Source organism: Mytilus galloprovincialis, chromosome 13, assembly GCF_965363235.1.
Source record: "Mytilus galloprovincialis chromosome 13, xbMytGall1.hap1.1, whole genome shotgun sequence".
In the NCBI taxonomy this organism is placed as follows: Eukaryota; Metazoa; Mollusca; class Bivalvia; order Mytilida; family Mytilidae; genus Mytilus; species Mytilus galloprovincialis.
The window spans coordinates 46905181-46932646 of NC_134850.1; the positions used below are offsets into that span (position 1 = coordinate 46905181).

General features: G+C 31.0%; 1 protein-coding gene and 1 long non-coding RNA gene across 6 annotated transcripts in view; one reads left to right on the forward strand and one right to left on the reverse strand.

Moving 5' to 3' along the window:
- LOC143057887 (5-hydroxytryptamine receptor 6-like) overlaps positions 1-27033 on the forward strand; it is a 49656-nt gene extending 22623 nt beyond the window's left edge. For 4 of the 5 annotated variants that reach the window (XM_076231344.1, XM_076231346.1, XM_076231345.1 and 1 more), the window contains exons 2-3: positions 19037-19382; positions 25735-27033. In XM_076231344.1, the coding sequence (XP_076087459.1) occupies positions 25759-26931 (1173 nt within the window). In that variant the 5' untranslated portion in view covers positions 19037-19382; positions 25735-25758 and the 3' untranslated portion in view covers positions 26932-27033. Of the gene's footprint in view, positions 1-17560; positions 17696-19036; positions 19383-25734 lie in introns of those variants that run through there. The other variant, XM_076231343.1, reaches the window with a different exon arrangement.
- LOC143056460 (uncharacterized) lies at positions 9556-11884 on the reverse strand. Its single transcript, XR_012972358.1, has 2 exons — positions 11691-11884; positions 9556-10199 (listed from the first exon to the last, which is right to left on the reverse strand). It is a non-coding gene; the product is annotated as an uncharacterized LOC143056460 (long non-coding RNA).
- Positions 27034-27466: the final 433 nt, after the last annotated feature.

Below are 27466 nucleotides of genomic sequence, written 5' to 3' on the forward strand. Positions count from 1 at the left end.
AACTCTGTCAATCGGCAGTGATACCGACTCAGTGATAGTGAAAAACGTATGCAAGAAATTAATCAGCAAACACAACGAAGTTTCAGCTATAAATTGTCCCAAGTCACGAACCACGTTGGTGCTTTTTTTCAACATTATCTTGATATGTATGTTGTTTTGCTATTAGGAGAATGTTCTGTTGATTTCTGCTGATTTCTGATTTCTGATCTTTGATTGCTTTTGTTTTTGTAAATACATTGTACCTTACTATAATAGATAACTTAAAGCTTGAAATAATGCATCTATACCTGAATATTGTGGAAATCTATTACCCATTAAGTCTCTTTAAATTATTTTTTATTGTTTGATTGCTGTCTTATTGACTTGTGACCCTTGTCTTTTCTATCTATTTTACAGAAAAGCTCAAAATAATTCAAAAATACAAAATAAGAAAAGTGTATGAACATTAAATCCAAAATGCCTCCACAAAATTGTTAAATAAAACGTCCAAGCAAAATTTACCCGGTAGAATGGGAAATAATTGACCAATGTGTACCCTTTAGAACACCTGTCATCAGCCCCGTTGTTTTGTGGAGTCACGTCTTCCATCTCTTTTGCTGGTGTGTCATTATTTGCGTACGTCAGTGTTTCATCGCCGAATTAGAAACAAAAAGTGTTTAGAATTAAATTGAACACCTTACTATGAAAATGTGGGATTGAAATGTCATTGTCGTGGTTTTTTTTTCATTGACTCCCACTGTTTCTGATTATGTTGTATTTTAGTTCTTGAATGTTACATTTGATTCATATATGGTGGTTGTCGCTTTGACATATTCACCATTTCCTTTCTCAATTTTATACTTCAGTGGATTTATATTTTTCCATATTTTTAAAAGGATGGAGATGTGGTAGTATATCCAATAAGACAACTATCTTCTAAAGTCCAATGACGTGGTATTATGTCACCGGGCTGTCTTTAACAATGAGCAGAACCCATTCCTTATAGTTGCTATAAAAGGTCCAAAAATGAAATAACAATAGATGAAAAAAAACATGACCTACAACAACCAGCGATAACAACTGACAGTATTGTAACAGCATTATATAAGTTAAAAGTAAAAAACGATAGAGAGACCTTCAAACATCAGATTGACATGCAGAATAAAAGTCAACTTACAATGATACACAACACAAAAAGAACTGATTCATAGGCGGATCCAGGGGGAACATTGGGGTCTCCCTCTTTTGTTGGAGAAAAATGGTTGGTTATATAGGGAATCACAGAAGCAAAACTAGAGTGCCCCTTTTTAAAACTTTCTGGATCCGCCACTTTGATCTAAGATAAAGATAACCTGTCTTTTGGAAAATATATCGATATCTGCGACCCATATCACAACAATCAAATCGTAGGAGAAAAAATATTCGCTAGTCATGAACATTTTAGTATGACCTACGATCATGTTTTTTTTTTTTTTTGTCGTAAGATTCTTTTTGGTAAAAAGATTCCCTTGTCATATTCTGCTCGTTAATTGTCGATAATATTTTTACCAACACCCTTTTTTTTCATTATTACGTCAGCTTCTATATGAATTGTGTTTCATTACAATGAAAAATATTAAACATTTTGATTACAACTAATCCCCTGATACATCTCTACGCTCTAAATAGAACTTGTATATTAGACTAATCAAGGTCTGATTAGGACAACAACCTCTATATATTCATAAAACCGCTGTGCTTGTATATATAATGCATTACTCTGATTATAATAAATATTATACTATTAGAAGATAAACGTGACGCTACAATCTCATAAAACACGAGTAAAAACATGATTCACAGGAACCACACTGTTATTTCCTTTTGTTGAAATTTGATTGAAGTATTATAGACTCTTATTGGTGCTGTATTTCAAACAGAAATAAATCATATCAATCATAATATCAAAAATCTTGACTAGCAAATTTTGCGTTGGTTTTGGGTTCTTAGATATGGGTGTTGCTGAAACTTTACAAAATACCCCAGCAAAACTGATGCGTCAAATTCATATTTCGAAAAATATAATTTTATCAGTTATGCTTGAAAGCATATATTGGAAAATTGAATCAAAACTAACGAAAGTTTGGTAGAATAATAAAACCTATCTAATACGTAGTTTACAGCCTTTTCTAGGTGGAGAATTGAAAAAATAAATAATTAATAATTAATTTTTTTTCACATGTTTTTATTTGAACAGCTAAGTTGAATGAGAACACTAAGTCTTGACTAAATGCTAACCTGAAAAAGTCAAATATAGAAACATTTTATGATTAAGAAACACGAGCCTTTAACCGAAAAAAATAAATTTCTGTCGGTTATTTTTTTTTTACATTTAAGTTTAGGTTCATGTTCCCTGATACTTCTTTCAATATTTTCTTGTTATATCATTTATAAATTTTAGTCTTCATTTATAATCAAACTTGAAAAGCGCATATACAGGGAAAAACAATAATTTTCTATGGACCCGTAGGTGGTCTGTCAATTGATAAGATATTGCTGTGCTAACAGGGCTTAATTGTGTAGTTAGATTTGATATTTGACATTTCCTTATGTCTTAGTTTTTTGGTACACGTACCTGCTGTTTTCTGTTAATATCTAAAACAATTTACTAACGTTAATTTAAATTATTTTTATTGTATCATGTTGAAGATAGATATTACGTTGATGATTTTTAATCTACATTTTTTGTATGAAATGATTTATCTAATGGAACTTTATAATATCTTCATTGGCGTAAAGAATATGGCGCCATAACCTAGTCTAATGTATACAACTGTGCAATTGTTATGAAATTAAGGTTGTGAATCTCTGGTGCAAAAGCTGTTAACTCGTTTAAATTGTATATGCGCTGCGCTCAAAAGTTTTCTATGTTTTCCTGTTTGAATGGTTTTACACTAGATACCTTTTTGGACCCTTTAAGGCTTGCTGTTCGGTGTGAGCAAAGGCTCCGTATTTAAGACCGTACATGTACCTTGACCTATCATGGCTTACTTTTATACATTGTGACTAGGATGAAGAGTTGTCTCATAGGCACTCATACCACATCTTCTTATATCTACAAGCTTTGCAAACTGTCGGTCTCAAATGTATCAGATGAAGGTTAATACAGACAAATGCGTTGTCCCAACGAAGATCATAGTATATACATGTACACCTTTTAACATAATTCAAAGTGTGACGTGCATTTTTAAAGTCACAAATGTGTCACATATATAACATATTTCAAACATGCAGTAGTTCGTTATGTTGATGGATTCGAATAGATTTTCCAAGTTTGCTTCATTTTATATTGTCATAGAAATGTTCATAGTTACTGAAAGCAAACTCAAAGTTCTTAAACGACAGACAAAAATCTACATGTATAATATTAAATATGCATGAATATTGGCATAGAAAGGGTTAATACAAAGGACAAGGTTCACTAATGGCACAACATGGCCTTAAATATCAACTTTATCATAAAACACCAAAAAGGTCTCAATTTGGTTCGTAAATGGGTCTATTTCCAAAGTATAAATGCTAAAAATACCACTTCTTTTCATATGACTACAAGATATTCGCCAAAGTAAGCCCATTTTGGACAATTGTTTCGAAAACGTGCATTAAGATGGGTTTTTTTTACTGGTTTGTATTTAGGGTTGTTTCATTGATGTAAAAATTGATTTCTTTTTATCCATACCTTAATTTCCAAACTATTTTGATTACGTTTTGCTAAGACTATGACGTCACTCACAAAAAATAAGTAAGAATAAACCAATATCAATTAAATATTGTAAGAATTGAATTAACATAGGTCTAGAAAACAACCGACGTTATAAACTGCAAATAAAATTCTAACGTACAATTAGCTTAACACGAATTGAATTTTAATGTAACAGTCACAGATTCAGATTCAATATTTTATTAGAGTCTCACCACTTGTAATACATATAATACAATCATCATAATATATACATTGAATAAAACAATAATTTGGTAAATTAAAATACAAGTGCCATTCTATAAAGAATTATGAGAGACTATAGAAATCAATATAAATTATAACTATATATTTATCATGTCTATAAAAAAAAAAAAAACATTTTTGTTATGTAAAACCATACAACTACAATTACCATGTCTATAAAATATTTCAAATTTATAAACACATAACCATCAATCAAGCATATAAAAAACTATTTCTTCTACTTAAAATGTTAAAGCAGGTCTTGGCAACCACATCAAAACAATCAGTATTTTTAAAAAGATATATAAACTTATCATCATCAGATAAAATATTAAAATCACCATTACTTCTTTTAACTTCGTAAAATAAACTTTCACGTAAATCTGCATATAAAGGACAATCTAAAATAACATGTTTCTCATCTTCAATTTTATCATTGCACACAAAACAAACTCTTTCATTTACAGTTTTATTTTCATAGCGACCAGTTTCTATTCGCAAGGGGGCAACGCCACACCTAAATTTAGCAAATGCACTTCTGTATCGTATTGAAATGTTCTTCCTCAAATACATCTCTGTTTCAAAAACATCTTTAAACAATTTATAAGTGCGTAATTTGTTTCCAACATTTTGTGACAATATTCTATAATGTCAATTTATCTTATAATTTTCAAATAAAAAATCTTCTAACTGTGTAACATTTTTATATTTTACAGTTGTTCATAAAGTTTTGACAAGTATGCATGTTTTCAACACAAATAATCTGAGTAAAGACAGACATGTAAACACGGAAAGTTTAACGACATAGCTGAATCTAGTTAATATATAAAAAATTGTATGAACTAAAATTGAAAATGGAAATGGAGAATGTGTCAAAGACACAACAATCCGACCATAGAAAAGACAACAGCAGAAGGTCACCAACAGGTCTTCAATGTAGCGAGAAATTCCCGCACCCGGAGTCGTCCTTCAGCTGGCCCCTTAACAAATATATACTAGTTCAGTGATAATGAACGCCATACTAAACTCCAAATTGTACACAAGAAACTAAAATAAAAATAATACAAAACTAACAAAGGCCAGAGGCTCTTTACTTGGGACAGGCTCAAAAATGCGCCGTGGTTAAACATGTTTATGAGATTTCACCCCCTCCCCTCTATACCTCTAGCCAATGTAGAAAAGTAAACGCATAACAATACGCACATTAAAATTCAGTTCAAGAGAAGTCCGAGTCTGATGTCAGATGATGTAACCAAAGAAAATAAACAAAATGACAATAATACATAAATAACAACAGACTACTAGCAGTTAACTGACATGCCAGCTGTTTGTTTCAGAAAAATACATCATTCTTATAAATCCAAACAAAGCGCTTCTAAACCAAATGTGGGTACACAAAAGAGCAAACTTATCATTATAACTCCTTCATCTCAGGATTTAATAATTAATATGTTTAAGTCTGAAAAACAAACATCCCTCGTAAGGAATAAATCGTCTTAAGCCAATGCATTGACAATCCAAAATAACTAATAGTAAAATAATTGAAGCCATAGTTTTAAATGGAAATTCTTCTTATTAGGAAAATGGCTCTAAGCTTATTCTTCATGCTAGTAAAGATGTTTGTTTGTATAAAAACAAGACTTTATTGTAAAACAAAAACAATCTAATCTATCTTGATACCCACTCTCACATTTAGAAAAGTCGGCTATAAGATGGTTGATAAAATTTTGCAAATTGAAGTCTCCCTGGAATTAATATAAATCCTTACGTCCTTCTTTTTCTAATTATAGTCAATGAAATCATTGTACAACCTTTCGGGATTTGATTTGTTGTTGCAAACCTCTATCACTGCGTTTCCGTTGGGTCTTAGTAACAGTCACTATACTATAAATACATAAAACAGTTAGCACAAAAATATCTGTGGACGGCATAACAGACCACACATATGACGCAAAACAAAGATGAACAACAACGGACAACCAAATTTCGTCGCAACATGATTTGGTACCAGCAGACATTAAACATTTGTAATGATAAACCGGTTTTACTTGATCACAAATCTCAACCTTAGTTTGATCAGAGACATATGTCTCTGGTTTGATCATCTCTTCGACACTTTTATAATTTTTTTTTCAAAACGTTTGGCATCCATCACCGACATGTATCACATTTTCTTTTTAATGCAATTTATAATTTCGATCGTTAACATGACAGAGCACTGCAGAAACCATCAGTTAATAAAATCAATTTTGATGTACATGGATTTTGTAAGTTATTTCCTGAAATTACAACCATTTCACATCATACAATACATTGTTGGCGCCTTCGGTTCATATCTGTTACATGTATTTATTAAGTCTACATACATGCCATCTGTATTTCTAGATAATAGTACATTTTAAAAATTTCTATTGTGGAACACCGTGGTGACCTATATATATAAACGTTTACATTATAGTTTTAAAGTTTGAAACTTTAAGCATATATTAAACGTAAACCCGGACATGATATTCTGAATCTCTCTGAGCCAACGTTTTTGCTCTTTCTCCTTAATGCCGTGTGCTAAGTTGACAAAAAGCCTAAACATTTGCTTTGAACCTATCGGTCATCGAACACGTGACTATGTGCTCGAGACGAGTCAGCTATTCTCAGACTACCGATGCGTTTTACTGACCAGATGAACTTACATTGAAAAAGAGACATATCCAACTATAGCAGTCATCACGTGACTTTGACGACGTCACACATCACCAGTATTAAGCCCAAGTAAAATGTATAGAAATGCACAGGGGCTTTCAAGAATCGATAAAAGTACTTTAAGTTCATGATACAAAAAGTGTGGGAATATATAATTCCTCGTATATTTAGAAATATATTTTTGCCTTTTGAAAAGGTTTAAATTTTGGTCTTCTCCCTTCCAAATGCTTTTGAAAATTTGTCTTGTTGCCTCGATAAGTTCACACTGTTAATCATCCAACTCCGATAAATATTGGATTTTATGTCGTGTTAAACCTAAAATTGCGATTTAAACAAAACAGATGGAATAATTGTGGGAATATGTACTTATAACTATATTCATAAATATTTGAAATATCGTATATGCAATAATTTAATTTATTATTATGTCCCTTCCAAACTGATTTGAAAATCAGTCATTTTCAGAAAATCTTGTATTATTTTTCAAGATGGCGACCTCATTGACAGCGTGGGACGACATGGTAAAAATATATTTAGTAAGATTGTTACATTGAAAATCAAATAACCGTTGGATGCTTTCAGTCATTGTCTTACCTTAAAGTAGCATAGAATCAAATATTGGTTCCTTTTAATAAAGCTGTTACATGCTCTTTATTTTATAAAAAAAAAAATGGCGACCAAATATATTTCAAACGTGGACGATGTTCGACACTTTTTTTGTACATGCACATAATTCAATTTAATTTCACTGTTTACATTGTAATTAAATGTGACATGTTATAGTCACTATAATGATAGCCAAGGGCATAGCTAGATTAAGGAGATACTAATTAAGTCATAACATCTACGTGATCAAAGATCGAAAACAAACATGGCACCAGAGACATATAATACAAGAGATTGGCAACTCGGCGAAATCCCGTGATATCACACGGCCACATTTAAACCTCGCGAGATCTCTTTGGGTAATAGAGTTATTATCAAAGTATTAAAAGTACTCGAGGTAATGGTGAATGTTTAAGCATAAATTAACTGTTTCAGTGTTAAATTTAACATAATTAATTAAATAATTTGAGTTCATACATTCATAATTATTTATTTCAATGTCCTTTTAATTTTTATTTGTATTATTTGTATTATTGAAAAAGAGACATAATTTGATATTGAATTAAAAAAAAACAATATTAAATAATTAACACTTAATAAATTGTATCAGAGTTCATTTTATTTGATACTTTCACAATGGGTTTCTATTAAATATACACCTGTCTCGGAGACATAATTTCACAGTGTAACATGTATATTAGGCTTGAATTATTCGATGGTCAGGTAAATCACAACCTGTTAAAACTGAAGAGTTTTATTTGACACCTGGTACACAAGAAGTTGTTACACCACAGGTGCACACTATTTCCGAAAATACTATTTACAAAATATATAAAATTAATTAATGTGTAGAAAAAAATAATTAATTTGTTTGTTTATCGTTAATCATGATCGACTTCGTCTTATATTCATAATTTGTATAGAATCATTAACAATTGAATACTTATTGTGTTCATTATTAATTGGGCTTGTATTAAGTTTTTTTCTATGATTGTCGGTAAATTGTTTTCTAAGTGTGTTTTTTTTTTTTCAAAATTTACATTATGAGCTTGCATTGAGTTTTTTTTTTTTATGATTGTCGGTTTATTTATGGTTTCTCCTTTTCACGGATTGTGTATTTAGGACTTACATTTAATGATCATTTAATAGAAAATTGCAATATAAGTCTCACTTTTGACCTCGAATAGAAAGAGATTAAACCATATTTTAAGTGTAAGGAACTGATAAATATATATGAGAAAGACTCAGAGCAGCAGGTATTGCTGCCTTTTCATGTAACAATTTTTGTAAGAAGAAACATTTTACTATGTTATACTTCTGTCAGCTTGGTAAGTTGACTTCAAAGCATACACCATGCAGTATTAATGCCACATTGATATCTAAATGTTTCGAAATGTACACGTTTCCCTTCTTTCTTTCTTTTTAACTTTTGGACTAGTTAAAATCTCCTTTTAGTTTTGAAACGGACATGCACATGTGTAAATAGTTTTACAACTATTTGACTTGATTTGTAAGTCAAAACCTTTTTGTTTTACTTTATACAAACTGCACGAAAATGCGCCTACCTTTGTTGTTGATCAGGCTGATTTAATTGATGGTTGCCTAACGTCCAGTGGAAAATATTTCATGGCATATTTTTAATATATTGATGTGCGAGTGTATGACATTTCTTTTCTGTACAGTATATGCAATATAATATTGAACTATCCACAAGAAACCAAATGATACAGACATTAACAACTGTAGGTAACCATAAGGCTCTTAGCAATGAGTAAAATTCATAGTTTTTTTTTTACTGCACTGCGAACTATACAAGGTCTATTTACATGTATGAAAAAGGTTTAACAATTCAAACAAGAAAACTAACCGCCCGATTTATGTACAAAAAAATCCAAATATGATATACAGCAACAAACCACAAGTGAATTACAGGCTTCTTACTTTGGAAAGACACAAAGATAATAAAGGCATGATAATATATTTCACCATTATCACAAGCCGTACAATTTTATGTTTTTGTTTGTTTTTTGTTTGTTATGTTTTCCCCCCCCCACAGTAAGCATCTATAAATCATATAAACCAATTAATTTGGTGTGGCTTTTGGATAAACCAAATTACATCATTCTGTAATAAAACACTGTCATACATCCCATTATTCTGAAATGAAAAGGACCAGTCAGACTGAGAATCAGAACAAGTATTTATGTATACAATGTATCTAGACTATCACTACACATCATTCCATCCTTTTTCAATAATTAAACCAAGATATAAGAGAACAAAACTCATTCCAGGTATAAATAATATTTTTATTATCAAACATTCACTTATAATGTTACTGTCAATGATAACTGAGAGCTTCGTGCTAATTTCCCTGCAACTGATCTGGTACAGTTCAACTGTATGCAAATTTCGGTATCTGTACAACTAAGGATATATGTACATGTATCATTGATGCTAACTTGTAATAAATTGCATAAAGTCTGAAAGGGAGAATGGGAGAAAGGCAAGGTTCTTCATGTTCATTGTGTGTCTCATTCACTACAATATATCTCAATTACAAATGTATTGTGTAATCAATTGCTCTGTGCCTTCCAGTGGTGCAAGAAAAAAATCAGCATGGCAATCAAATTCAAGCGTACATATTTTTACATTCTCAAATGGCTGTTCTATTGCTGCATAAGTGTGGTCTGAATGTTCATCTAACAAGAGTTCTCCTTTGACTTCTTCTGATGTAATAGAAATTTCCTCAGAACGTACAAACTGGACCAGAGATGTGTCATAATTGGATGATCCTTTTCATCTTCAGTGTGGATTGAAACTTCAACAGATATCTCCTCCATAATGGTATCAACAGCTGTCCATGGTCGAGGATTACTTTTCTTTTTAACTCCTTTTGTTAACTTACTACATCTTTTCCTCTTTTGGCATTCTAAATTAAAAAAAATAATATTTTAGAGTTGAAAAGAAATTTGAATTTGTAGAGCCTATTATACAACATCTATTTGTCTTACTTTTAAACTTTACTTCCTACATGTATGTCATACAACATTCTGCAGGTTTTTATTATGCTAAATCTATTTTAAATTTCATTTTGTCATGTATGGACCTTTCAAGCTTGCTATTAGGAACAAATATTTGATATATTTGTCAATTGTTAAACATCGTACAGTGAACATACAATGTAAGTTGCTGACATCAACTTTACTTAGTCTCTGCTTCTATCTCATGAGGGTCTGGAAGCAGGGGCGGATCAACCCAGGATAAAGGGGGGTTCCAACCACATGTCCCCATTCAAATTCATTGATCGTCCAAAAAAAGGGGCTGGATCTGCCAATGGGAAGGTGTTTACAAAAGGTAAACGGACAGAAAGTCACAGGACATAAAGTCACAAATTTGGTAGGACAAAAAAGTCACAAATAATCTGTTGACAATTGTTTGTTTATATAAGAGAAATATCTTTAAATATTTACTTTTTAATACATATATTCATATTAAAGTTTAATAAATGTGTCACTATATTTGAAAAATGAAGATTTATTTAATTTTAATCATGCAAAAGAAAGATTTCTTGGCACCATGAAGCCATTTAAGTGCCAAACCAGTTTGACATTTGGTTTTTTCAACAATTATTTGATCATTTTTTAATTGTTTTTGATAATTTTTGTTTACAAAGTTGGTTTATTATATACAATTGTTCAAGAATAGAAATAAGCGTTTTTTTTGTTCAAAGAAATAATCAGAAAAAATGAATTGTGACTTTCTGACACTGTCCTACATTCATACAATAGGAGTATTGGAATAACTGCATAAATAGAAATCAGAAAATTAAAGACAAGAGGAAACATTTTATCAAAATATCAAGATTGGAGAATGATGGGGTGCTAAAATAAATAATGAATAGAGAATAATATGCAAAATTTATAAAGAAAAGAAGAATATATTGGGAATGTGTACATGTCCATGGTATACACATATATGCCCCGCTGATCTTATTTTAACAAGATAACATTTGGAATTTATACAGGCTCATTAAATTGCATATTTATTCGATAATTTCTAAGTTTTATGAAAAAAAGGTAATTCTCTCATAGCTGGATTTGGGTATCAATGTGAAAAAAATAAATCACCTTTGATGGTATTTTATGAAAACACTATTTGATCAAAATATACGAAAATAGTATCATTTTAACGGGATAACAATCGGGAGTAGAATAACACTTTAAAATTGTATATAAAATCGTAAATTTTAAAGTTTTATGGAAAAAAATGGTGGGCCACACCGGTTCTACAACAATAAAGAGGGGAAGCTGAATGGACCGAATTTAAATTGGTCTGCATTTGATTATTATCATCATCTCAGTACATTATAGTATAAACAAATTGGTAGAACTAGTTAAATGTATCTTTTGAATATATTTACATGCTTTAGCTGTGAAAGCAATCGACATAAACGAGAAAACAAATCTGTAAGCGTATCGTCTCTTTTAACAACAATGGCGGATTTTTCTCCTCTCGATCCTCCTTCATCCCAGGTCACATCATAATCCCAAGCACTTCCGGTGGCCAAGTGATTTCATTGGCCGTTATATAGACTCTACTAGAGTTGCCAATCTCTTGTATTATATGTCTCTGATGGCACCTAATCACGACATGATGTAAGTTTTGACAATACCTATATATAATAAATAATAATAATAATAATACCAATGTAGATTAGTGTTTTCGATGAAATTCATTACGATATTATTTTATATTTATAACAGAAGACCTCGAATGGATATTAAATAACTGAGGTGAAATAAATTTAATTGTTTAATATTCTTTAAATCATTCATCGAGTAACCAGTAAATGTTACATAATCCTAATTAAACCAGTAACATGCAGAGTTATCGAACGTAGTTATGACTGTAATAGTTGCATATGAATGGTTTTTAAAGGCCATATTCCCTGAAAAAAGTATGTGGACAACTAGAGTCGATTGAATTCTGTTTAATTGTCATCTTCCGGTGTAAAAAGGTTTCAAAACGTTTCTAAGATAAATTCATTTGAAGAACTAAATAATGTTATTTACTATTTGTTGGACGGATCTCTTACGTCAAATACTTAGTCTATATAAAGGTCATGATTTCTTTTATCTAGATTTATTGTCATCCTATTATTGAAAGTATTTCTTCTTGTTTAACGTGTTATATTATATTGTGGGAAAATCCGTAATTTTGCTGAAATAGATTAATTGAATTACATATTGCATGGAAATAAATATGACGAAACTTTTTTTATATTATAGTCCTTTATATAGTTCGTGTTGTTAAACTTCAAATATTTTTTCTGTTGAGTGTCTTGTATATTGTTCTTCATCATTGCAACGTATTTTTATTTTGACAATACTTATTTCTTGAAGTTATGATTGCCCACTTGGTATTTTATCTTCAAATTCCAGGACCTCTCTACCATGGTCTATCTGATTGATACGGACTTATAATGTTCAGTTTATGCATTATGTAAGTATACTAACTAAAGATTTTCCATCTTTTGTTTGTTTTTCAGAGCGGTTTCACGATATTCTTTTAGTAAATGCGTGTTTCAAGATTGAGATAAAATGGTAGGGCTGTGTACTACATAAAAAAAAGCAATCAAAACATGTCTTGTGCTTTTTAATAAATGTGTCTGTCTCTTGCAAGACTGTTTCTCGCTGACTCTGCATGTTTTTTTTTCTGTTCAAAATGTGTTAATTTATTAACACTTCGCTTGATTTTGAGTTGTTTGTATGGGGCGGGAGTTTTAACGTATCTGCTGTTTGTTGAAGCTGCACATGCGCACTGACCTCTAGATGTCTGATGTCTGTCAATTTGTAACATATAACGTCATAAAGTTTAATTAAGAAAATGGATAAAAAGTCAGCACCTGAGTCGGGGGAGGTTCATCAATCAACGTCATTTTAATACCATTAAAAATCAATCCAAATACCAACAAGCCACCACGGCTGTTTACAAAATAATCAATCATTCCGTAAAGATTTACGCCATATTATATTCATTATCCCTCATCAGTTTATTGCAGTCAGCAAAGTTATTGTCAATAGAATCACTGGACAAGAAAATATATGGTAAACGAGAAGGGAGGCATTGACCATTGTACAATCTATCATCGTCCAAAACTACTCTGATTGTCATATGCTAATGAAGGTCTTGTCTGTTTTTTAATTTGTTTTGTGTTTAGTCAAAGTTTCAAAGCATAGTCTATCAGCCAGCAAGGACGAAATCTCAAAGAAAAATAAAAACACAACCTACTTAAATTGTTTCGGCGTTTTGTCATGACGGGGCTTTATATAACTACCTATACGGTATGGTTTCCGCGTTTTGTCATGACGGGGCCTTTTATAACTACATATACGGTATGGTTTCCGCGTTTTGTCATGATGGGACCTCTTATAACTACATATACGGTATGGTTTCCGCGTTTTGTCATGACGGGGCCTTTTATAACTACATATACGATATGGTTTCATTTACTCATTGCTGGAAATCGTTGGCTGCATCCATCTCATTTGAAATCTGGTGAAAAATTGGCAATAATATCACATCTTCTTATTTATGTATATACAAATAAAATGTAATATAATTACCAGTGAGACAACTCTCCACCAGAAACCAAATGATATAAAAGTTAACATCTGTAGGTCACCGTATGTCCTTCAAAAATGACCAAACATCATACCGCACAGTCAACTATTCTTATGTAAATATTGTAATACAATAATTCAGTTTACAAGGTTTGTTCAGATTATTTCTAATTAATATTTGCATAATTTGATGACTATAATTATGTATACAGTATGTGTTAATAATTTTGGGGAAGGGATGTCAGGAGTCCTCCTATGTTTCAGTTCTTGTATCATAACAGGATGTCATACCATGGAAGTATTATATAATACTTCCATGGTCATACTAACCCAATAACAATAGAATAATCTATTCCTAATGTGCATATTAAATTGATCAAAGTACCAAACAAATATGTTATACATGTACATTTCACTTTTCTGCATGTAAATTAACTCGAATAATTCAAGCCCTTTCCGTGTCCGATTTTCTCCCACACATGTAGCCTTCGTAGATCAGTGGAATATAACGACTGAATTATTCGGGTTACATGTAAATCGTATATTCTCTAAACTCTTTTGACATTTACTTATGAGTTTACCATGCTATACTTATTCGTTTTAAATGCGTGGATAAATATACAAAACAAATAAAATAACAATAAAAAATAAAACATTTATTCTTAAATTTCTCATAACATTGTCTGTAAAGTTAAAGTTTTCGCACAATATTCGGTTGGGCATGGAAATAATATCATTTTTCATGCCAAAAATCCACCAGTACCATTTATGATGGCACATTATTTTCACAAATTAGCGTTCAGTTACCATAATATAGGTTTTTGATCAGTTCAAAACAGTAGTTAGTTAACACTGGAATGAAATTGCTATCGTTTTGAAGTATTATAAAATTACAGTTTATTATAACACGTAAAAATGGCTACTTATAAGGAATGAATAAACACACGGGATATTGCTACTTAAATTAAGATTTAAAAGTCAGATGTTAACATGAATTTGATGTCTAATTTTCACTAAAAACAGATTTATGCAATAATACTATTGACGAATGCCTAAAAATGAGATTTCAATGTTTTTGTCATAATATCAGACATATGCCACAAAATTTAACACAAGCAACTTGAATAGAAGTTTTGTAAATCATATTACGAACTCAAATGAGATTCAAACGAGTTTAAAATGTGATTATATTGCTATTTTAGAGTTTTATCCAACCTAATTGGAAATATACTATGTAGCTTTATTAATGGTTAACTTGATAAAGTATATATACATGAATATGCTTCAAAGAGTTGTAAAAAACAAAGAGGTTTTATAAAACATACGAACGTTCAAATAAATAGGCCAAATACTGAGAAAAAAAGTTTAGCAACACACATTTTATTTTAATTTTTAAACTTGAAATAGAATACATCGATCAATAACAACAGATCCTTATTTTTATAAATCAAATAAACTACAAGATATACTGATTTTTATTAACATAAAATCAATCATGTTAAACTTTACCCTGCAACTTCAGAATTCTTTTATTCAAAGATTTTTCAATTCATTAGAATATATGTTGCTTACATTTTTTACTCTGTATATCTTGCCTTTTAGTTGATTCATTAGTTATGAAACCGTCTCGGTGGCCTCGTGGTAGAGTGTTCGTCTCGAGTTCGTGAGTTCGTAGGTTCAAACCTCGGTCGAGTCAAACCAAAACATTAAAATTGATATTTGCTCAGCCAAGCACGCGGCATTAAGGAATAAGAGTAAAAACTGGTTGGCTCGGAGTCGGAACAATGTGTCCGTTTAAGGTGACATGTTTTCATGAGGACTGTTACCTTGTGAGTTAGCACGTTAAATATCCGACTCCGAATGTCAGTCTAGTACAAAGCAGCATAAATATTCATATTAATTAACATATTCCCGTCCTGAATATGCATATTAATTTGCCGTATGATTTAAAACATCCATCAATCATCATCATCATCATTAGTTATGATATCTATTCGACTGATTAAAATCATTTATTTTTTATCGTTTATACAACATGTACAATGGTATGATTTAGCGAGTATGAATACCTAAACAAATTAAAGAGAACAAGCAAAAATATATATCGTGAAGCTCACTGCGATTAATGTTTATGGTCAAATCATGACAAACGTACAGCCCTAGTAGTTCATTCTCTTCTAAGAGCTAATTTAAAGTGATAATAAACGTGAATTTTTATTGAAGTTAATATGTCCTATTTTTGTAACCAAAGGACGAATTCAGTGCAAGTTTAATGGCATTTATTCCTCTGGTTTATAACAATACCAATAACGAGGAGCCTCCATGTTCACTTGCTGAAACGAGTAAATATGCAAATAATGCAATAGAATAGAAAATAAAACAAAACCTACCTCAAAAATCAGTTTTAATACAATATCATACAAATTCCGATGGTTCACGCAACAGAAAACTTTCAACTTTAGCGGTTTCATTTGTAAGACATAATGTTTTGAAATGACTTAAATGCGCCAAAAAGATTAAGACTTTCGCGGAATTTATTTTTATTTTGTTGATTTCTCCAAGATCTTGTGCGTTACTTCTTTTCATTATGCATACGAATAAGAAAAAAAAGTTATTTTGTCTTTTTTTAATTGCCCTTTTAAAAACAATAAAATCGGCAGAGGGTCTGCAAATAGGTTCCAATACATGTAGATTTACGTGGCAAGTATATTGTAACAGCCATTATTATGTATATCTCTGAGTCTGCGCTAAGTATATTTTATCGAGAATTTTATCACAGTGTTGTTTACAAAGCTAAAGAAGCACGTCATATTAGAATACAAAACAATTTACGAAAAAAAACAGACATGAACCAACTATCACCACTAAACTACAGGCACCTGGTTAGGGCCTGGCACATAATAAAAATGGTGGGGTTAGGCATGTATATGAGCGCCCAAGCCTCTCCTATCCTGAGACATGTTTTTTCTGCACATAATGGTATGTTAGTGCAAACCTTTCATGAATATAAATTCCCTATATGACTGTCTTCCCTATATAACTTTCGTCAAGAATACTGTATATATAGTACAAATTCAGTATGATAAACTCTTATTTGTGTGCCTGTGCTCAACATACATTGTATCTCGATACAAGATGACTATGTATTATTCTCAAAAGTGGAATGTTTCCCATATGGCCATAGGGGTAGCACAAATAGCTCATGTGAATTCGTTAAATACTTGAATTTTTGATGGAGTCATACGAGTTCGTAATACACGTTAATTAATGTGTAAAGGAGTTCACATAGATTCGTTATACACGTGAATTTTTAATGGAATCAGACGAGTTTGTACTACCCGTTAATGTGTAATGGAGTTCACATAGATTCGTTATACACATGAATTTTTAATGGAATCAGACGAGTTCGTAATACCCATTAATGTGTAATGGAGTTCACATAGATTCGTTATGTATACACGTGAATTTTTTATGCAGTCTTGACTTCTTTCTTTTAATAATCAAAGCACAGAAATCAATGCACTTTTATCACATTAATTCTTTTTGTTTTATGTATAACCAATTATGTTTTCCGTATGGTATGTTATATAATAAACCCTGTATATGGTTGATTCACTTGATGTCTGTGTCATCCATAGAGATTTAGATCGGAAAAACTCGTTTGTGCGCATGTGTTACTATTAAGTGTTCAAAATATTAAGATAGTGGACTATGTATGCATTATTCTCAAACTTGTAATTTGTCTTGAATATAGTTTTGTCAAACCATTCCTTTCTTTGTGTCTGTTCCTGGAACACCAAGGGTAAGACCATGACAGTTGTGCTCATTTTTGTCATTTATAACATCGATAGTAATTTTCTATTATTACTTTTTACATGCACACGAGATCAAAACATTAAGCATATCATAAGGGAACTATATAAGTTATATTTTATATATTAAAGTTTCTCTTCTAAATCTTAAATGAATGTGAGATCAGATATTTGGTCTTTTTCTCCAAATTTCTAGAAAATGAAAAAGTGTACCAGAGTTAGTTACAATTAAAAAAATATTTATGATTTAAAAGAAGTTATAATGTTTCAAGCTTTGTGAGACAAAATTAATAGATGTACCTAAAAAATATTTCCTTTAGTGTTGCTACTCATCTGGAGTTTACAATTCGCTGCAGATTCGAGCACATGCATGTATGTGTTATGCATTGAAACATACAGATGCTGGATAATGTTAAGATTTTACAGGCCATAACAAAGTATAATCATTATTTATTTTGATTTACATATATCATTGTATATTAAGATTTATCATTATTTTTAGGTGAAAAATGGATTTCGTATTTTGTCAGTACATGCAGAAATTTGCAAATTTGTGATCAAAGTTTTACACTTTAAAAATGTATTTTTTTCTATTTAACTGTAATTCCTGTGTACATTAATATATATAACAATGAACGAAAATCTGATTTTTTTGTTTTGAATAAGGTGTTCGGTTCGTTCACCTAAACGTAAAATTACAACCTCTAAAACATGAAAACATAAAATTGTACTAGTATGATAATCAGTTTTGTTCATTTAATTTTAACAACGCCCTTGTCATGTCCGTCTTATTGAATAAGAACTAGAAATCAAATTAAAGTGGTCGTGATTATGTTTGACAACAACGCATATAATTGAAGTCCGCGTTGGAATTATTATTTCTAACTTGTTGGGTGGACCAAACATGAAACAGAGGTTGAAGAACTTATAAAGTTGTTGAACTATTATCAAAAATAGCATTTTAACATAAAACAGTTATTTATCGGAATTTTACTACTAGGCAGAAATAGTAACGGTATTATTTTCTATTTACGAATTAGTGATTTCATTTGAACACAATGCTAGCTCTTGGAATATACATCATATACTATTGTTGATTGTGCAGTGTTTTGTTCTGTTCATTAGTTTTCTCTGTTATGAAGACTGCTTTCAATGGCTTTTTTCTACTTTGAAGATGTTAGGCTACAATACTATCTCTAACTTCATTTTTCCAAATATATTTATTGCTCTTCTACATTGGAGGCGGGTTTTTAATCGGACATTTTAAGAGTTTGAATATTGTCACTATTTTATGATGTTCGTCTGGCTCATTCATTGATGGTATTTTTCAGGATCCTGACACTTTGATGATGACAAGAAATTGACGATAATGATGTAACACCACGCTATACGGGAAGAAAATTCCATTATTGAATTTTTATATACTTAGAAAATCTTATACCATCGACCTTTGTGATCTCAGTTAGGAACTTACATTGCGTCAAACTGGGAAATTTATTTTCACTAAGCCGCAATTATACTAGTCACAACAACCAATAAAATCGGTGAATAAAATAATGGAATAACATCACCATTGTATAGGACCGATATTCAGTACAAGCCACTTACGACATCTGCCAAAGATGGTGCCACCGTACGATTTATGGCAATCAACATCAACGAAAACAAACATCAGAGGTAAGAAACTAAATGATTGAACCTCAGTATTTTTTAAAAATTTATTTTTAGTTCCTTTATTCATTTAATTTAATAAATATTATAAGATGTTAACCAACATGTTCTACATTATAAATTCTTACCTAACAAAAAGAAAACAACGATTTAGTGTTATTATTATGTGTATCGGAGAAATAGTGTGTTGTTAATGTGCTCTTCCTTTAAAAAAAAAAAAAAAAAAAAAAACAAGATGTAAAGCGAACCTGGGATGACATACAATTGTGAGTCATGTTAATTTAAACGTTTTTCGTGTTATAAAAAACAACTATTTGAAATATTTCAAGTGCGTGATATCGATTCAAGTTTGCGAATGATTTAAACAAAAATAATGAAACGCTTTTCTGAAACTTAATCAATTGGAATTTAGTGATGTACATGCACCGGAAACGTTAAATTATTCAAAAACACTGGAAAAAAACCTAACCGCAGGTATAGACTGATGGATGGGTATGCGGCACACATTTTCGTATGTTTCCAATGCTCTTAAATGTTCTACAATGTATGTGAGGTGTCCTTTTAACTGCTTTGGATCGAGTACCATTAATGAGTCTTATGTAGAAAAATATGCTCATTTTGGCGTACCAAATTATAACCCTAGTATCATTGGAGATTTCATTATTTTAGTACACACGACTATTTTTAAAAACAAACGTGTAATGCTCACTGCATCTAATTATTTTATATTGTATCCCAAAAAGATCCTAGGATGAGTGTCAGGCTCTATTAATTTTAAAGAACCATAGCAACAACTCATTGAAGGGTACGATGTAGGCATGCTTCAAGATAAACTTCTGACCCTTTCTATGGCATACAAATGTAATATCATGTTCAAGTCCGAAAACTCCGTCCTTTATCCCAGTCGACCGTCATTGCAGATCTTATGCCTTTTCTATCAACTTTAATTGTCAATTGTTCTCGTCCTAAGCCTACATTGTTGGGTTCCTTTATAGCTTGCTGTTCGTTGTAAGCCAAAGTTCCGTAATGAAGACCGTTTTTTGAGCTATAATCATTTTTTCTCTCACAAATTGTGACTTTTATGGAGAATTGTCTCATTGGAACCACATCTTCTTATGTCTATGTAATATTTGCCACTGTGCATTAGGCAAACAACACTTAATCAACTGATAATGGAGATAATTCCCGAAGAGATGTGTAAATGTTATTCAGCCCCAACAACTTCTTAAAATAGTATTTGAACTTACAATGTGCTTTTGGTCATATAAGATCTCATACGATCTGACGAACAAAATCCGGCATGTTGTTAGATTCGGTCTATTGTTAAATTACTTTTTGGCTTTGGTCAGTTCAGTATTATTCTGTCCCTTAGCTTGGAATCTTTTAGCAGTTGTTCAATTTATTGTCAGTACGTTCAGTAGCTGTTGTGTCTTATTCTAAACCGTAAAAGAAAGGCTGAATACATCAAAGCGATAGTCAAGAAGTATATATACATGTACATATTGTATTTGCTAAATTGAAGCAAAATGAATGAGACAAAAGTGAATCATAATTATATCTTTAAAGTATATATCGTAGAAGACGCACTGGTAACGCTAATGAAAAAAATGGCTTCTTTTCCAATATTATAACATTTGTTCATACAAAACTGACTATTTTCGTTCATTCATATATGTACAGTGTACTTATGTAAATTTAATTGAGACAATTATGTCATACAATTGAGAGGTTTAGCTTGCTTTAAAACTAGGTTCATTTCACAATTTTTCACGTAGGAAAATTCCTGTACCAAGTCAGGAATATGACAGCTGTTATCCATTCTTTCGATGTGTTTTGAGCTTTTGATTTTGCCATTTGCATAGGGACTTTCCGTTTTGAATTTTCCTCCAGTTAAATTTACTTTTTACAGGGCATTAAATGACAGTTTGTGTACACTGAGGTTTAAATGCAAATTACAATTATAAATAAGTCTTTGATCATCTAATCTCATTTCAATGCAAGCTATATAATATCAATACTAGGGGTTTTATTCTTAATTATTCTCTATACAATTTATGCGGATAATTGTGATTACTCCGTCTGTTTCTATATAAATAGTCTATAAGTTCTGTATTGGTTTTCTTTATGACTACAATTATAATATAAAATTTCTTAGTAATATAACACGACTATAAGAAGCATAATGATCTATAAATAGAGTGTACGGATGATCATGCTAAGGTACTTAAACTGTAGTTTAGTAGAACTTTTTACTATGAATACAATTTCATCTTCTACGACGGAATTGTATTTTCTTGATTTATTCTAATAATTAAATCGCTTAGCAGAGAAAATCTTGTTAGTAATCGGTATTTTGAATTTTCATTCAAAAGTTATCAGAGTATTTGCCACTAGTACTCTTTACGGTAATTCGTGTACATATGTATAAATGTTACATAAAAATGTCAAAAAATTATATGGCTTTTTGGAAGTAATTAGAAAATACCAAGATAACCAAATTTGGCCAAAATCTGCTTGATTTAGGATAAGTTATTAAAATTCATTTGGTTTTCCCAGAAATCGTAAAGTCATAAGAAACGAGTGACCGGTGAAAAATAATGTTCTTCCAATTCTTGAACCAATGCATACACACATCATAAACTTAGTCTTCTGTGCACGAATTTATCATTTTTTTCTTGTAAATTTCGTATAATCGTCAATTTTTTTTCAATCGGTCAGTGTTGTTGTGAAAATATGACAGGTAATTAAAGTTCGTGTTTTGAAGCCGAAGTTTAACGATTGTCACCTGTTTGTCAACAACTGACAAAAGATTAACAAAAAAGCATGAAAATTGAGCACGTGTTTAACATGTAAGTATTAGATAAAATACAAATTCAAATAATAGTTTATTTTAAGGACATCCATGCGTATTGCGATCAACGGATTTATACGAGACGGGTCACACTGAGGTCACTTTGCATACGGAAAATATGTCGGGGGGAATTGCTTCATGGAAGTAAACTTCTTCTAAATATGAATAAATTTAAGAATTTTCTTTAGAAAAAAGTACATGTACATACATTTTATAATGAAAACTATCCATTGAGTTATAAAAAAAACATATGCATTGTTTTTTTTTTTTTATTTGAGGTTTCTTATGACTTTAAATGTTAATTGAACAATAAGAGATTTTAGACCTAGGACACGAACCTTAATTCCAACTGCTCTTTTATATTCGCTAGTTATGTACTTTCATTCAAAACAGTCATATTAAAAGCTTGTTATTTTGATATAAAGAGCAGCGAACACCCTGAAGTTTAGGAAAAGATCGGTTAGAACTTTTTTTTCAAACATTACTTAGACTTAGACCAACCAAATAGGTAAAAAAGGTTACATATCGAACTTTTCATTTAAATTTCAATATAAATGATAATTATATTCGTAAAGTACAATTTGATGCATTAAACTCAAACCAAAAGGAGTTGAATAACCATATGAATAATTCAAAATATAAACCAATTCAATAAAAATTGGTAATTTCACGTATATTCCAACTGTTGAAATATTCCATTCAATATGTGTTCGTGTAAAATCGTCAAATTCCTCTTAAGAAAGTACAAAGACATTATTTACTGCAATGAACTACCTAAATCATTTAGTGAATATATGCAATAGTAAAGGCCTGTTATAAATCGTAGGGTAATGACCGCTTATACATATTGAAGAAAATACCATTTGATATTATTTTTGAATTAAACTGCGATATCAACACTTCGATAAGGATCAAAACAAATATTTAACAAACAAAAAAATTGTAGATACAAATAAGGATATCTGCAATGTTTTCTTTCCGAAAAACAGTTCGTGATATACTAGTAAATAGATAATAATGCATTTATTCGATAATGCATTGATTTTTACTACTTAAGTAATACAAAACGCGGTTCCATTTGTTGAAGCTGAATTGAACGGAAAAGAGGAACTCTGATTTCCGCAAGTAATTTTTTCTCACTAGCGAATGGTTAACGGATAAGAATCCATCACAGACTATTTAAGAATGTGGAAGTTAAGTTGACACAATCATCCGTCACTATGGTACACATATAGAAGTCTTTTAAATATGTATTCGGAAATCATTAGATGTCCTTGGACAATTAAGCAAAATATTCTATTTTTACAAATACGTGACTTGAAATCGAAAATACTAGAAATATATGAAATATATAAGACAACAAATTTCAAATAAAAAATCACAACAATATATTGAGGTAAAAAGTAGCAGGTGTACGATGGGATTTTGATTAAGAAATCTATGAAAATTTCGGGAAATCAAGTCAGTGTTGTTAATTTATTGCAGAGTTCGTGTATTGCGATGGGAAACTTCCGAATTCCTTTGAATAAATAACATGACAATAGCTCTAAATGGAAATTTGATATAAAAAATATGGAGATGTGATATCATGCTTGCCAATAAAACAACTGTCTACCAAAATTCAAATAAAGTGGATGTATGCAATATAGGCAGCCGCACGATATTGTTTCAATATGGCCACGGTCAGATTGGGCAGTTCCTATAAATGTCTTATTTAAGCACAGTAAAACAAACAAGAGAAACTGTAAAATCCTTTGTCTGTTTGGTACATTTATGGCATGTTTGGCTTCGATGAAATGGACTTTCTTCCATCTTTTAAACAAATGTACAGGAACGATTAAACCAAGAGATATGAAAACTTAGGTTACATAAAAACCTCAGTAAGTCAGTCATATGACAAAAAATACATTAAAGATAGATATAGATAGATAGATAATTTATTTCATAAAACTATGCCAGTACAAAGGATTCAGAGAAATTAAAAAATGAAGTACATACAAATAAAAAATGCATTAAAAATGCATAAAATTAAAAATTTCGGATGAGATAACATATAAAAGAATATATATATAGACTTATATAGTCAAATATAAAAGTTAAAATTGTATAAAGAAATACTTTCTATAAGTATAAGTATGGTAAATAAATTATGGTTGTTAAGAAGGAGCGAGCTTACTATTAATACATCTTATAAAATTACAGAGGTTTCTTAGTGTCTTTAGTTTTTTTTAATTAAACAGTTTGTTGAATGTAATAATGTTATGTCTTGGTATTAGTTCATTTGGAATAAATCTTCTTCTTTCATCTTGTAAAGTCGGGCAAACAAAAATATAGTGATATTCGTCTCCGATATCTCTTTTCGTACATTTCCTCTCACTTCTGTCAATGTTTTACCATCTCCCCTTTTCTGTTGGCAGTGTATGATTTGATGTTCGGAATTTACAAAGTGTATATATGTCTCGGTCATTGATGATGTTGAAATAGTTTTCAAATTCCAATTTTTCCTTAAAGAGCCTGTAAGTTGTGCATTTTGATGTGTTCTGAATAGCTGAATTCCTTTGTTTAAACAGGTCGATTAATCGAAGTTTGATACTTTTTGGTAACCATTTCGTGAGATCTGTATTTCGCACATAAAATAAGTTCGAAAATTCAGCATTGTCCAATATATTTGTAATGTTCTTTATCCATAAAATATTATACCGTTTGTGTGATATTGGAAATATACAAATTTATATAAGATTGATGATAACTTATTTTCATCTATTAGCAGCTTGCACCAATATGATATCATTCGACATTTAATTCTTATTTCCAATGGATATCGTCCAGTTTCACCGTACACAATCATGCTTGGGGTAGATCTCTTTAGGTGTAGTAAATGCTTTAGGAATTTAAGGTGAACTTGTTCAATAATATCATTTTGTTCAAATCCCCATAATCCACATCCGTATAAAAGAATTGGTTTCACCAGTTTATCAAATAAATCTAACTGGCATTCTATTGATTAATTACATTGCATACCTTTTTTAATAACGTTGTACACAGCTTTTGTTGCTTTTTCTGATAGTCTTTTCTTTGCTTTATTGAAAGAATAGTAAATAAAGGCAACAGTAGTATACCGCTGTTCAAAACTCATAAATCCGTGGACAAAAAACAAAATCGGGGTAACAAACTAAAACTGAGGGAAACGCATTAAATATGAGAGAACAACGACACAACATTAAAATGTAACACACACACACACACACACACACACACACACACACACACACACACACACACAAACACAGAAACGGACTAAGCATTAGACAAAATCCTTTGAAAATAACAAATAGAACATCAAAACCAAATACATGAATTTGGGATAGATAAGTACCGTGACACGTCTTATAGCAATGTGAATTCACCCTCAAAAATTAGATATTTTTTTAGGTCACTAGAACACAACATATTTGATATTCATGCAGTTTACATTGTACTAATTAGATATATGCTTTATCTTTTCAGATAAATGAAGTGTTTTAAAGTGGCATGGGAGAAACAAATATAAGTTTACCAGAAATTAAAGGAACTTTACTCAACATAACTACTGAAATACAAAATGTAACGTGCGAAAATAGCATGTGTGTTTTTGAGAACCAGAATTATTTGTCAAATGATAACAGTCACGGATTGAATATAGGAACAGAGGCCGCCGTCAAAACTGTGATTCCGTCTGAAAATATAGGCACAGGATGTGTTTTATTTTTTATCATTACCATGACAATTGTTGGTAATGTTATTGTTTTAGTAGCCGTGACATCGAACAAAAAACTAAGAACTGTCTCTAATATGTTTATACTTTCATTGAGTTTGGCCGATTTATTTGTTGGCACCATCGTCATGATTCCGGCTGCAATAAACGAAATTTTTGGTGAATGGATTTTATATCATTCATTTTGTTCCATTTGGGTCTCGTTTGATGTGATGTTGACTAGCGCTTCTGTTTTAAATGTGTGTTTAATTAGTATCGACCGATATATTTCCATTATGACTCCACTCCGATATAAAACTATTATTACACATCGTCGAGCGCTATACATGCTTCTAGCTGCTTGGGGAATTGCAATTTTCTCTTCATTTGTTCCAATAATAAGTGGACTTCATAATCCGTCTTTACCTACACTGAAGAATTTGACATTAATCAGTAATAAACCACAATGTCTGTTCATAGTGAGTGTACCGTATGCGTTTACTGCTTCGACAGTTACAATTCTAATTCCAATAATAATAGCTCTTGTGTTGTATTACCGAGTGTCAAAAGAAGCTAAAAGACAAGCATTATTTGTAGGAACTTTAATGGTTACAAGCAACGTATTATTAGGAAAGAACATGACTTCCAAACATGTTCGAGAACCTTTTACTCATAAGGCAACTGTAACATTAGGAATTATAGTTGTAGCATATGTTGTTACGTGGGCGCCATTTTTTATTACAAACATTACCGAATCGGTCTGTGAATGTGTTCCGATTAAAGTTTTTGTAGCATTTGTATGGTTAGGTTATTGTAACAGTTTAATTAATCCTATAATATATCCTTTATTCATGCGAGACTTCAGGAAGGTGTACGTCAAAGCAATTTACCGGTGTTGTCCATACTTTAAAACTTTGAAACACTTTCAGGAAAGTCCAAGAATGTGTAAACAGTTTCCATTAAGAAAATAGTTTGCTTATTTATTATAATTTGTTTCGACGTTAAATATTTATTGAATATGTTATTTTTACATCTGTTTTATCTGTGATAGACCATTAAAATATGACAAAATACATTTTGTTGATACTGAGATTGAGGACTAGTAGTATAAATGTGAACATGTTTTATGCCCCATTTATGGGCATTATGTTTTCTATTCTGTGCTTTCGTTCGTGTGTTTGTTCCTTTCTTTCGTGTGTTTGTTCGTTCGTTCGTCTGCTTGTTCGTTGGTCTGTCTGTCTCGCCACAAAGTTAAAGTTTTTGGTCAAGGTAGTTTTTGATGAAGTTGAAGTCCAATCAACTTAAAACATGTACACATGTTCCCTTGATATGATCGTTCTTATTTTAAAGCCAAATTAGAGTTTTGACATTTCATGGTCCCCTGAACATAAATATTGTGCGAGCGGGGCATCTGTTTACTATGGCCACATTCTTTTTTATATCTGTAATTCAAACTCTTAAATGTATACTAAATTTGTGGACTGCAAATTTGAGCTTCCAGAACAG